The sequence below is a fragment of the Coregonus clupeaformis genome, unplaced genomic scaffold (genome assembly GCF_020615455.1).
Source record: "Coregonus clupeaformis isolate EN_2021a unplaced genomic scaffold, ASM2061545v1 scaf0369, whole genome shotgun sequence".
Classification (NCBI taxonomy): Eukaryota; Metazoa; Chordata; class Actinopteri; order Salmoniformes; family Salmonidae; genus Coregonus; species Coregonus clupeaformis.
In genome coordinates, this window is record NW_025533824.1 from 165,001 (window position 1) to 177,224 (window position 12,224).

Sequence of the window (12,224 nt, forward strand, 5' to 3'; positions counted from 1 at the left end):
GAGAAGGAACTCAAGCTAGAGAGAGAATTCTGCAAAAATATCCTCTGTGTACTACGTGAAACACCAAATAATGCATGCAGAGCAGAATTAGGCCGATACCCGCTAATTATTAAAATCCAGAAAAGAGACGTTACATTCTACAACCACCTAAAAGGAAGTAATTCCCAAACTTTCCATAACAAAGCCATCACCTACAGAGAGATGAACCTGGAGAAGAGTCCCCTAAGCAAGCTGGTCCTAGGGCGCTGTTCACAAACACAAACAGACCCCACAGAGCCCCAGGACAGCAAACAATCAGACCCAACCAAATGAGAGAGAGAGAGAGAGAGAGAGAGAGAGAGAGAGAGAGAGAGAGAGAGAGAGAGAGAGAGAGAGAGAGAGAGAGAGAGAGAGAGAGAGAGAGAGAGAGAGAGAGAGAGAAACTTAAGGAAAGCTTTGACTATGTACAGACTCAGTGACCATAGCCTTGCTATTGAGAAAGGCCGCCTTAGGCAGACCTGGCTCTCAAGAGAAGACAGGCTATGTGCACACTGCCCACAAAATGAGGTGGAAACTGAGCTGCACTTCCTAACCTCCTGCCAAATGTATGACCATATTAGAGACACATATTTCCCTCAGATTACAGCGATCCACAAAGAATTCGAAAACAAATCCAATTTTGATAAACTCCCTTATCTACTGGGTGAAAAACCACAGTGTGCCATCACAGCTGCAAGATTTGTGACCTGTTGCCACAAGAAAAGGGCAACCAGTGAAGAACAAACACCATTGTAAATACAACCCATATTTATGTTTATTTATTTTCCCATTTGTACTTTAACTATTTGCACATTGTTACAACACTGTATATATACATAATATGACATTTGAAATGTCTTTATTCTTTTGAAACTTCTGAGTGTAATGTTTACTGTTAATATTTATTGTTTATTTCACTTTTGTTTACTATCTACTTCACTTGCTTTGGCAATGTTAACACACGTTTCCCATGCCAATAAAGCCCTTAAATTGAATTGAAATTTAAATTGAATTGAATGGTCTTTAGAATTCTGTTGAGAGAATATGTGAGTGTGTGTGAGAAAGGGGGAAAGAGAGGGAGAGGTAGACAGAGGGGGGAAGAGAGAGAGTGAGAGAGAGAGGGAGAGAGATAGGGGAGAGAGAGGGGGAAATGTTCCAGCTGAGAGAGAGAAATGTAGACACAATCTTCTCCTAATCTCACAGATCAGCTCCAGGCAGAACACTGTTTGAGCTGCACTACACTCTCACTGTGAACACACACACACCACAGGAGAGAGAGAGAGAGAGAGAGAGAGAGAGAGAGAGAGAGAGAGAGAGAGAGAGAGAGAGAGAGAGAGAGAGAGAGAGAGAGAGAGAGAGAGAGAGAGAGAGAGAGAGAGAGAGAGAGAGAGAGAGAGAGAGAGAGAGAGAGAGAGAGAGAGAGAGAGAGAGAGAGAGAGAGAGAGAGAGAGAGAGAGAGATGCAGAGGCGTAGAGAGACAGAGATTGCATTTCTGAATCTGTGTCAAATCAAATCAAGAGTGTGTGTGTGTGTGCATGTGTGAGTCTCCCTCTATGTGCATATCTTTATAAAGTTCCTCCGCACTCTGTTTCCTGTGTACTAACAGGCTAAGATCTGTCAGAGCTGTATGTCTCTGTGTGAGAGTGGGTGTACAGTACAGGACATACTATCTCTGTGTTTTAGATGTAAAGGGTAAGCTTCTTATTGTACCCTCACAGAACTAGACAGCACAATGAAAAGCCTCAGGCATAACACTCACATTATTACTCACATTGGGGGAGTTTTTTCTTGACAGTATTTTTAGCATATAATTATTGTATTGCTTTCAGATTGCTGTACCTGCTAATGGAAGTGAGAACAGTATGAGATGTGTCTGTAGAGGTACAGTATAATGAAGGGAGAGGATGGACTACTGCTGTGATGTTGCTTGATGCCATCAGTGATGGAAATGTTTCACTGCAGACACATTTACCTCAGTAAAACATATCTACTGTTACTGTGTGTTTTATCATTGATGATTACATGATGAGAATTCTTATACACAGCACCACAAAAGGAGGGAAATATGTTGTGTATGTGTGTGTTGATAGGTGCTCTCACAAAGTGTTCCTGTGTGTTTCCCCTTGTAGCCGTGGTGAAGAATCCTCCCAACAACCTGTGGATCATCGCCGCGGTGCTGGCCCCTATCGCCGTGGTAACGCTCATTATCATCATCATCACCGCAGTGCTCTGCCGGAAGAACAAGAGTGACTTCAAAGCCGACGCCATGGGCAACCTCAACCCCCGTGTCAAGGTGGGCACACACACACACACACACACCAGGTAGAGGCAAATCCAGATGAAAACTTGAGACACACAGCAAAAAATTTATTTTATTGAGTTGATTTCCCTAACCCAAAAAATCAAGCCTGTTTTAGGTTGAAATAAGCAAAATGATCTGCCAGTGCGGTAAGATGATTAATCTTGGTAAGACGTCAAGTAAATGCATTGTTTGAGTAAACCTAGCAGATGATTGCCTATTTTTGCAGTGCATGTCTTCAGCCTAAGATCAAACTCTCAGAAGAGAGACGGGGGAAGGAAATGGATGATGAAATGTTGACGTTGTTTCTCATGTTTTTCAGACGGCATATCGGAGGGATGTTACAGGATATTACCACCAGGTATCTACCTTGTTTCTCTCTGTTGTCTGTCCTTGTTGTGAGCAGTTAGCGTCAGTCTGAGCTCGGAGCTGTGTGTGTCACAGGAGGTTAGTGGCACCTTAATTGGGGAGGATGGGCTCATGGTAATGACTGGAGCGGAATAGTGGAATGGTATGAATTACATCAAACACATGGTTTGATGCCATTCCATTAGCTCCGTTTCAGCCATTATTATGAGCTGTCCTCCACTGGTGTGTGTCTACTAGGGGAGCGCAGGGTTATGGGGTGTTTGACTGGCATACGAAGTAGGGATACGGATATGCTGTAGTTTAAATAAAATTTGAGTAATCTGAAAGTCCCTATAAAATTTTATGGGTGTGTTTGTATACGAGACTGTGTGTGTGTGTGTATTAGGGTTGGGCGGTATCCAGATTTTCATATCTTTATACCGTCCTTCTTTCATCCCGGGATTTACGGTATTACCGGCTTAGTACACAAGGGGGCTCCAGAAAAAGAAAAAAAAAGCCCATTGGGCATCTATTACCAGAATGCTAACAAAATTAGCACAACTAATAGCACATTTCCATGGAGGCTGCTAGCTAAATATGCTAATGAGCGCAAACAAAAATATACGAATTGAAAAGACAGGCAATCCAGCTCATAAGGTTATACATACAGTGAGGGAAAAAAGTATTTGATCCCCTGCTGATTTTGTACATTTGCCCACTGACAAAGAAATGATCAGTCTATAATTTTAATGGTAGGTTTATTTGAACAGTGAGAGACAGAATAACAACAAAAAAATCCAGAAAAACGCATGTCAAAAATGTTATAAATTGATTTGCATTTTAATGAGGGAAATAAGTATTTGACCCCTCTGCAAAACATGACTCAGTACTTGGTGGCAAAACCCTTGTTGGCAATCACAGAGGTCAGACGTTTCTTGTAGATGGCCACCAGGTTAGCACACATCTCAGGAGGGATTTTGTCCCACTCCTCTTTGCAGATCTTCTCCAAGTCATTAAGGTTTCGAGGCTGACGTTTGGCAACTCGAACCTTCAGCTCCCTCCACAGATTTTTTATGGGATTAAGGTCTGGAGACTGGCTAGGCCACTCCAGGACCTTAATGTGCTTCTTCTTGAGCCACTCCTTTGTTGCCTTGGCCGTGTGTTTTGGGTCATTGTCATGCTGGAATACCCATCCACGACCCATTTTCAATGCCCTGGTTGAGGGAAGGAGGTTCTCACCCAAGATTTGATGATACATGGCCCCGTCCATCGTCCCTTTGATGCGATGAAGTTGTCCTGTCCCCTTAGCAGAAAAACACCCCCAAAGCATAATGTTTCCACCTCCATGTTTGACGGTGGGGATGGTGTTCTTGGGGTCATAGGCAGCATTCCTCCTCCTCCAAACATGGCGAGTTGAGTTGATGCCAAAGAGCTCGATTTTGGTCTCATCTGACCACAACACTTTCACCCAATTCTCCTCTGAATCATTCAGATGTTCATTGGCAAACTTCAGACGGGCATGAATATGTGCTTTCTTGAGCAGGGGGACCTTGCGGGCGCTGCAGGATTTCAGTCCTTCACAGCGTAGTGTGTTACCAATTGTTTTCTTGGTGACTATGGTCCCAGCTGCCTTGAGACCATTGACAAGATCCTCCCGTGTAGTTCTGAGCTGATTCCTCACCGTTCTCATGATCATTGCAACTCCACGAGGTGAGATCTTGCATGGAGCCCCAGGCCGAGGGAGATTGACAGTTCTTTTGTGTTTCTTCCATTTGCGAATAACTGTTGTCACCTTCTCACCAAGCTGCTTGGCGATGGTCTTGTAGCCCATTCCAGCCTTGTGTAGGTCTACAATCTTGTCCCTGACATCCTTGGAGAGCTCTTTGGTCTTGGCCATGGTGGAGAGTTTGGAATCTGATTGATTGATTGCTTCTGTGGACAGGTGTCCTTTATACAGGTAAAAAACTGAGATTAGGAGCACTACCTTTAAGAGTGTGCTCCTAATCTCAGCTCGTTACCTGTATAAAAGACACCTGGGAGCCAGAAGTCTTTCTGATTGAGAGGAGGTCAAATACTTATTTCCCTCATTAAAATGCAAATCAATTTATAACATTTTTGACATGTGTTTTTCTGGATTTTGTTGTTGTTATTCTGTCTCTCACTGTTCAAATAAACCTACCATTAAAATTATAGACTGATCATTTCTTTGTTAGTGGGCAAACATACAAAATCAGCAGGGGATCAAATACTTTTTTCCCTCACTGTATATAGGTAGGAGCTACCAAATGTAATTTTTTGTGAGTTTGGACATTTACAAGCGGGGCTTTGACTTCTCAAACGCTGCAGAAAGATAACACAATATGATGCCCCCTCACCTTATTCATTCAGTCACTTACTTAGATAATTAGCAAGTCCAATTTAGGGTTCGCGTTAACGCAGAATTCTGCGTTTTTCACGCAGAAAAAAAATTAAATGCATAAGAAATATCTTGCTGCGTTTTGTAAACGCAGATGTAAAATGCTTCTTATTGTAATTTCTGCTCGACGGGCATTCTATCAGCAGACAACACTCTGACTGATGTGGATCTGCTTTACTCAGTGTAGCCAGTCTTCTTTTGTCTGGTAAAATTCAAGATTAACTTTAAGCAAAACATTAGAAAATGTAGCTGGCTACATTCTTTCTATGATAAACATTAGAAATATGATGGCCATGCATTGTTTTTGCAAAAAATACCTTGCTTTTTCATTGTAAGCTAATTTACTTGTGTGGCTGCCAGCCAAATAGTGTTTAACTTCTGTTGTCATCTGATGTAAATGAAGCTATTTTCTGTCGAATGTGTTGCACTAATGTATTTTCTGTGAAGGAAAACTATAGTTGCACGTCCCTGATCATTCTATTGAAGCAAAAAAACACTGTTGACTTTCAATATAAAACACAACCCCTGTCAATACACAGCTGGTCTCACCTGCTCCCACTTTCTCCTGTTGTGCTGTTTACAAACAAACACGTAACTGGCTCAAGCTTCATGGTAAAAGCTACATGATGTATAATAATGTGACAGGTGAAATGAAGAACGTGATCTGCTTTATCTCCTAACATATTGCACCAGTTGACTGCAGGTATTTACTGAAGTAGCTACAAATATAAAAAGTATTGAAAAACTTAAAATAAATAGTTTCAATGGTATTGAAGATATTGAAAAACCATCCTGTGGCTATTTCCAAATACCCCGGTATACGGTATATACGGTATTCTGCCCAAACCTAGTGTGTATGCCTGTGTATGCCTGTGTATGCCTGTGTATGCTCTGAAACGAGTTCTCTGTGCATATTGCTGGAACAAGGTCAGATGTTCTCATCTTAATTGGGTAGAAGTAGGCTAGCCGAGACACTAATGATTCTCCTGGCTCAGTACGCAGTATAAATACACACCAGGTCCTACCTATACCATTACACCTAACTCCCTTCTACGTATATGTCTAATAATGTATGTACTCTCATTGTTAACCTTCTAGACCTAATTTGTCTTTGTTTAAGCAGCAGACACGCACACGCACACACCCCTGTTCTGACCTAGTTTCCCACTGTATGCGTTGTGATTTCGCTATTGTTTGTATCAGTTTGGTTGGCATTATAGATCAGTTAGTTCACCATTACAGTAATACAATAACCAATCACCAATGTTATTTTTCTATGCAAAGACATGGTCCATATTTTGCAGTATAGGAGTATCCCAAGAGGGAGCGTTTGCCGAAACTTTAGTGTGAAGATGGAATAACAAGCAGGATCAAATCACATTGTAAACATCGTAAACAACAGATGTAGACTAACAGTGAAATGTTTACTGACAGGCCCTTCCCAACAATGCAGAGAGAAATACAGATACATAATAGAACAATAGAAAAATTATAACACAAGCAATAAATACAAAAATAATAACACAATGAATAAGTAACGATAACTTGGCTATATACACGGGCTACCAGTACAGAGTCGATGTGCAGGGCTATGAGGTAATTGAGGTAGATATGTACATATAGGTAGGGATGAAGTGACTAGGCAACGGGATAGATAATTAACAGTAACTGCAGCATATGTGATGACATTTACATTTTAGTAACTTAGCAGACGCTCTTATCCAGATGAGTTAAAAGAGTTAGTGCAAAAAGGGTCAATGCAGATAGTCCGGGTAGCTATTGGTTAACGAACTAACTATTTAGCAGTCTTATGGCTTGGGGATCGAAGCTATTCAGGGTCCTGTTGGCTCCAGATTTGGTGCATTGGTACTGCTTGCCGTAAGGTAGCAGAGAGAAGAGTCTATGACTTGGGTGTCTGGAGTCTTTGACCATTTTTAGGGCCTTCCTCTGACACCGCCTGGTATAGAGGTCCTGGATGCAGGATGTACTGGGCTATACGCACTACCCTCTGTAGTGCCTTGCGGTCAGATGCTGAGCAGTTGCCATACCAAGCGGTGATGCAGCCAGTCAAGATGCTCTCAATGGTGCAGCTGTATAACTTTTTGAGGATCTGAGGGCCCATGCCAAATCTTTTCAGCCTCCTGAGGGGGAAGAGGCATTGTTGTGCGCTCTTCACAACTGTGCTGGTGTGTGTGGACCATGACAATTCCTTAGTGATGTGGACACAGAGGAACTTGAAGCTCTCGACCTGCTCCACTACAGCCCCATCGATGTGGATGGGGGTGTGCTCGGGCCCTCCGTTTCCTGTAGTCCAGATCAGCTCCTTTGTCTTGCTGACGTGAGGTTGTTGTCCTGGCACCACACTGCCAGGTCTCTGACGTCCTCTCTATAGGCTGTCTCATCATCGTCGGTGATCATGCCTACCACCGTCATGTCGTCGGCAAACTTAATAATAGTGTTGGAGTCATGCGCGGCCACGCAGTCGTGGGTGAACAGGGAGTACAGGAGGGGACTAAGCACTCACCGCTGAGTGGCCTCCGTGTTGAAGTTCAGCGTGGCGGATGTGTTGTTGCCTACTCTCACCACCTCGGGGTGGCTCGTCAGGAAGTCCAGGATCCAGTTGCAGAGGGAGGTGTTTAATCCCAGGGTCCTTAGCTTAGTGATGAGCTTGGAGGGCACTATGGTGTTGAACGCTGAGCTGTAGTCAATGAACAGTATTCTCACATAGGTGTTCCTTTTGTCCAGGTGGGAAAGGGCAGTGTGGAGTGCAATAGAGATTGCGTCATCTGTGGATTTGTTGTGGCGGTATGCGAATTGGAGTGGGCCCAGGGTGTCTGGGATGATGGTGTTGATGTGAGCCATGACAAGCCTTTCAAAGCATTTCATGGCTACAGATGTGAGTTATACAGGGCGATAGTCATTTAGACAGATTACCTTGGCGTTCTTGGGCACAGGGACTATGGTGCTCTGATTTGAAACATGTAGGTATTACAGACTGGGTCAGGGAAAAGTTGAAAATGCCAGTGAAGACACTTGCCAGCTGGTCAGCGCACGGAGAGCGTGATCTCACAGTCGTCCGGAACAGTTGGTGCTCTCATGCATGGTTCAGTGTTGTTAGCCTCGAAGCGAGCATAGAAGGTATTTAGCTCGTCTGGTAGGCTCGCATCACTGGACAGCTAATGGCTGGGTTTCCCTTTGTAATCCGTGATAGTTTGCAAGCCCTGCCACATCTGACGGGCGTCAGAGCCAGTGTAGTAGGATTCGATCTTGGACCTGTATTGACGCTTTGCCTGTTTGATGGTTCGTCGGAGGGCATAGCGGGATTTCTTAAAAGAGTCCGGATTAGTGTCCCGCTCCTTTAAAGCGGCAGCCCTAGCCTTTAGCTCAGTGCAGATATTGCCTGTAATCCATGGCTTCTGGTTGGAATATGTACGGACGATCACTGTGAGGACGACGTCGTCGATGCACTTATTAATGAAGCCGGTGACTGATGTGGTTAGCTCCTCAATGCCATCGGATGAATGCCGGAACATATTCCAGTCTGTGGTAGCGAAACAGTCCTGTAGCTTAGCATGTGTTTGTGTGTGTGTGTGTGTGTTAGTGCGTGTGTGTGTGAGTTTCCGGTAGTCTACTTGCAGTAGCCTATCCACCATCAGTGGATCAATGATAGAAGCTCCATTATGTTTACCAAAGGGATATCCCTCTGCCTGTCTGTGTGTCCACCTTTCACTCTCTCTGTTTGTTTCTGTCTGTCTTTGCACCATCAGCAAGTCTGTACAGTATGTTGAGGTAGGAACTATTGAGACAGAAACTGTGGAATGTGCTGGGTACCCTGAGGAGTGAACCCATGGGACTAGAGCTGGTTCTTGCTGTGTTGGAGCAGTCCAGTAGTCAATATGAGGGATGGACAAATACCTTTTTTTTGTATACATCACTTGGGGAAAAAACAAATTGAAAAGTGATACTGTGTATCACCTCTCAGTGATACCTCTCTGAGAACCACTCCTCTCACAGCCCATGTAGCCAGCACTTTTAGTCTGTGTGAAAACCTCACCAACATCCACACCTCAGTGTGTGTGTGTGTGTGTGTGTGTGTGTGTGTGTGTGTGTGTGTGTGTGTGTGTGTATGTGTGTATGTGTGTGTGTGTGTATGTGTGTATGTGTGTGTGTGTGTGTGTTTGAAAGACTGTTATATAAACCCCACTGTGTCTCTCTCCTCTTCTGGCTGGAGTCTGACTACATTAGAATAAAGTCTTTGAATTTCATAGTTTTATTGCCCACTGTGATTCATTTATTAGACATTAGCTGGAGAGAAAGTGAGATAAACAAGTCTTCATACGAACTCTGTTTATGGAGTTCAAGACACAGGATAGATATCCCATGAATACATTAACTAGAGTTCTGAAAATCTTTTTTATATGTTTGAAAAACTAAATCATTTAGGCATTTCGATGGTCTGTTTCAATGTGTGTGTCTATCTGACTGCCTGTACGTCTCTTTAAATTTGTGTATGTCTCTTTAAATTTGTGTATGTCTCTGTCGATGTGTATACATAATATGCTGACCGTGTGTGTGTGTGTGTGTGTGCGTGCGTGCGTGTACGTGTGTGCCATTAGATGTCCATTGAGCCTGAAAGCTTGCGTCCATCATTCATCTGTTTCCACTCATCTCTCCCCCTCCATCCTCCCTACAGCCTGTCCAGGGGTTCGACTATGCCAAGCAGCACCTGAGCCGGGTGCAGGGTGGGGAGGGGGAGACCCTCCCCGTGACCCAGGACACCCTGGTGCTGCCCCTGCCCATCCGGGAAGCCCCCCTCTCCCTCTCCCTGGAGAAGGCCCTGCACCAGGATGGCACCGCCAACAAGAAGACCCTCAACTCGGACATACGCAAGAGGTACGAGAGTCACATGCACAGCTCACATGGCCATACAGAGGGTCGCATAGGAGTATGTCTGCAGCATAAACTACTTGTTTTGTGTTGAGCCAATCAGATGTAATGTTATTGAGCTGGATAAGCCTATTGTGCTCCTACAGAGGAGAGAGGATGTTACTGGCTAGTAGCTGAGCTCCATTCACGTCAGACTATTGTAGAGAGGGGAGATATTTCAGGAATACATTTACTCTAGTATACTTGTCTTTAAGAGCTTTCCTGAGATCCGTTGACCTCAGATTATTCGCAGCAGTTTGTTCAGGAATGGTTTTTTACCTCTGCTTTTGTCTACGTTAAAGGAATTTCTCTGATATCCATTTCCATAAGACTATTATGAGTGAATTGGCCCTGTGGGTAAAACCCTTAATGCTGTTCTGGATGAGACAATAATGTCACCACAGTGTTATCGCCTTTCCTCATTTTAGTTTACTGTATGTCCTACTTTGATGTTGGCTAGACCTCCATAACAACCCTCAACATCCTAATGCGCTACAGAGATGCCTCAAGTTTTCTTCCCATGTTTTCTGTCATTATACTGTGGATGTTGACAGGCATCTCTTGTTGAAGGGATAGTCCCGGGTAGTCAGGTGGAATTCAGGGGCAGTTTGGGGGCTTTTAAATTACAAATTACAACGTGCTGACTTTAAGAGGCAGGGTTGTAAGAGTTGTGGTGAAGCTCAGCTGTGGGCTGCCATGTATGATATGATATAATAGCAAATAATAGATTAGAACTGAATAGAATGGAATGGAATAGAATAGATTAGAACTGAATAGAATGGAATGGAATAGAATATATTAGAATTGAATGGAATATAATAGACTAGATTAGAACTGAATGGAATGGAATGGAATAGTATAGAATTGTCACACTATGTTGAGGTAAACATCGGAGTATAATGCTTGTATGGATGTCAACCCCAACACATGTTCATGTCATCGTCACCAATCAACTGCATTACAGTTAAAAATGACTTTGACTACCACCACCGATTAACCAGCTTATACGAACGGGAGTTAGCATTTAGCAGTCACTTCTTCTAAACCTGAAAAGGGACAACGTCTACATCTTATGCAGCGAAAACAGACAAATATATCAAAATTGGACTTAAGTAACCACATTGTGGGCCTGTTACAACATATCAATCATGAAAGATTTGACGAATATCGTACTTGTTAGATCAGATTTGTTGAAAGTGCGCCAATCTGGTCAATGGAACACTCTGCCTTCCATCAACCCCTTTACCGCATCTATTATCCACTTTGGTGACATCATCACAGCCTTATCCACTTGGTGACATCATCACAGCCTTATCCACTTTGGTGACATCATCACAGCCTTATCCACTTGGTGACATCATCACAGCCTTATCCACTTGGTGACTTGCATCCCCAGCACATTCATAACACACTGGCTGTGCAAAACTATTGTCATACACATAGGCAATATACTGAGACAGATTGAATAAGGAAGACTGTGAAGAGATACTTGAGTAGAGTGTTTGCTGCACAGGCTTCCCCAGATGATCTTGAGCTACTTTTATATTATTGAGTAAAATAATAACAGGTGGTGTTCATTATATTTCTGGGACCAGGATGCAATTTGCATGGACTAATGGAGTGCAACCCATCACTTTCCCAAAACAGCACAAATAAAAAGCACCCAATGGTAGAATACTGAGAGAGAGCCCTCTCCTACCAGTGAAATCTATAATGGTAGAATACTGAGAGAGAGCCCCCCCCACACACACACACCATCAGCACCACCACATGATGTACTTTGTAATGGACTATTACAGGACAGCTCTGTCTGTCTCTATGATTATTACCAGACTATTACAGGACAGCTCTGTCTGTCTCTATGATTATTACCAGACTATTACAGGACAGCTCTGTCTGTCTCTATGATTATTACCAGACTATTACAGGACAGCTCTGTCTGTCTCTATGATTATTACCAGACTATAACAGGACAGCTCTGTCTGTCTCTATGATTATTACCAGCCTATTACAGGACAGCTCTGTCTGTCTCTATGATTATTACCAGACTATTACAGGACAGCTCTGTCTGTCTCTATGATTATTACCAGACTATAACAGGACAGCTCTGTCTGTCTCTATGATTATTACCAGACTATTACAGGACAGCTCTGTCTGTCTCTATGATTATTACCAGACTATAACAGGACAGCTCTGTCTGTCTCTATGATTATTACC

At 43.3% G+C, this 12,224-nt stretch overlaps 1 protein-coding gene across 2 annotated transcripts in view; it reads left to right on the top strand.

Annotated features, from left to right (window-relative positions):
* Window positions 1-12,224, top strand: part of kiaa1549lb (KIAA1549-like b) — a 123,252-nt gene that overhangs the window by 85,297 nt on the left and 25,731 nt on the right. For both annotated transcript variants that reach the window (XM_045215113.1, XM_045215112.1), the window contains exons 11-13: window positions 2,148-2,311; window positions 2,640-2,678; window positions 9,775-9,974. In XM_045215113.1, the coding sequence (XP_045071048.1) occupies window positions 2,148-2,311; window positions 2,640-2,678; window positions 9,775-9,974 (403 nt within the window). The remainder of the gene's footprint in view (window positions 1-2,147; window positions 2,312-2,639; window positions 2,679-9,774; window positions 9,975-12,224) is intronic.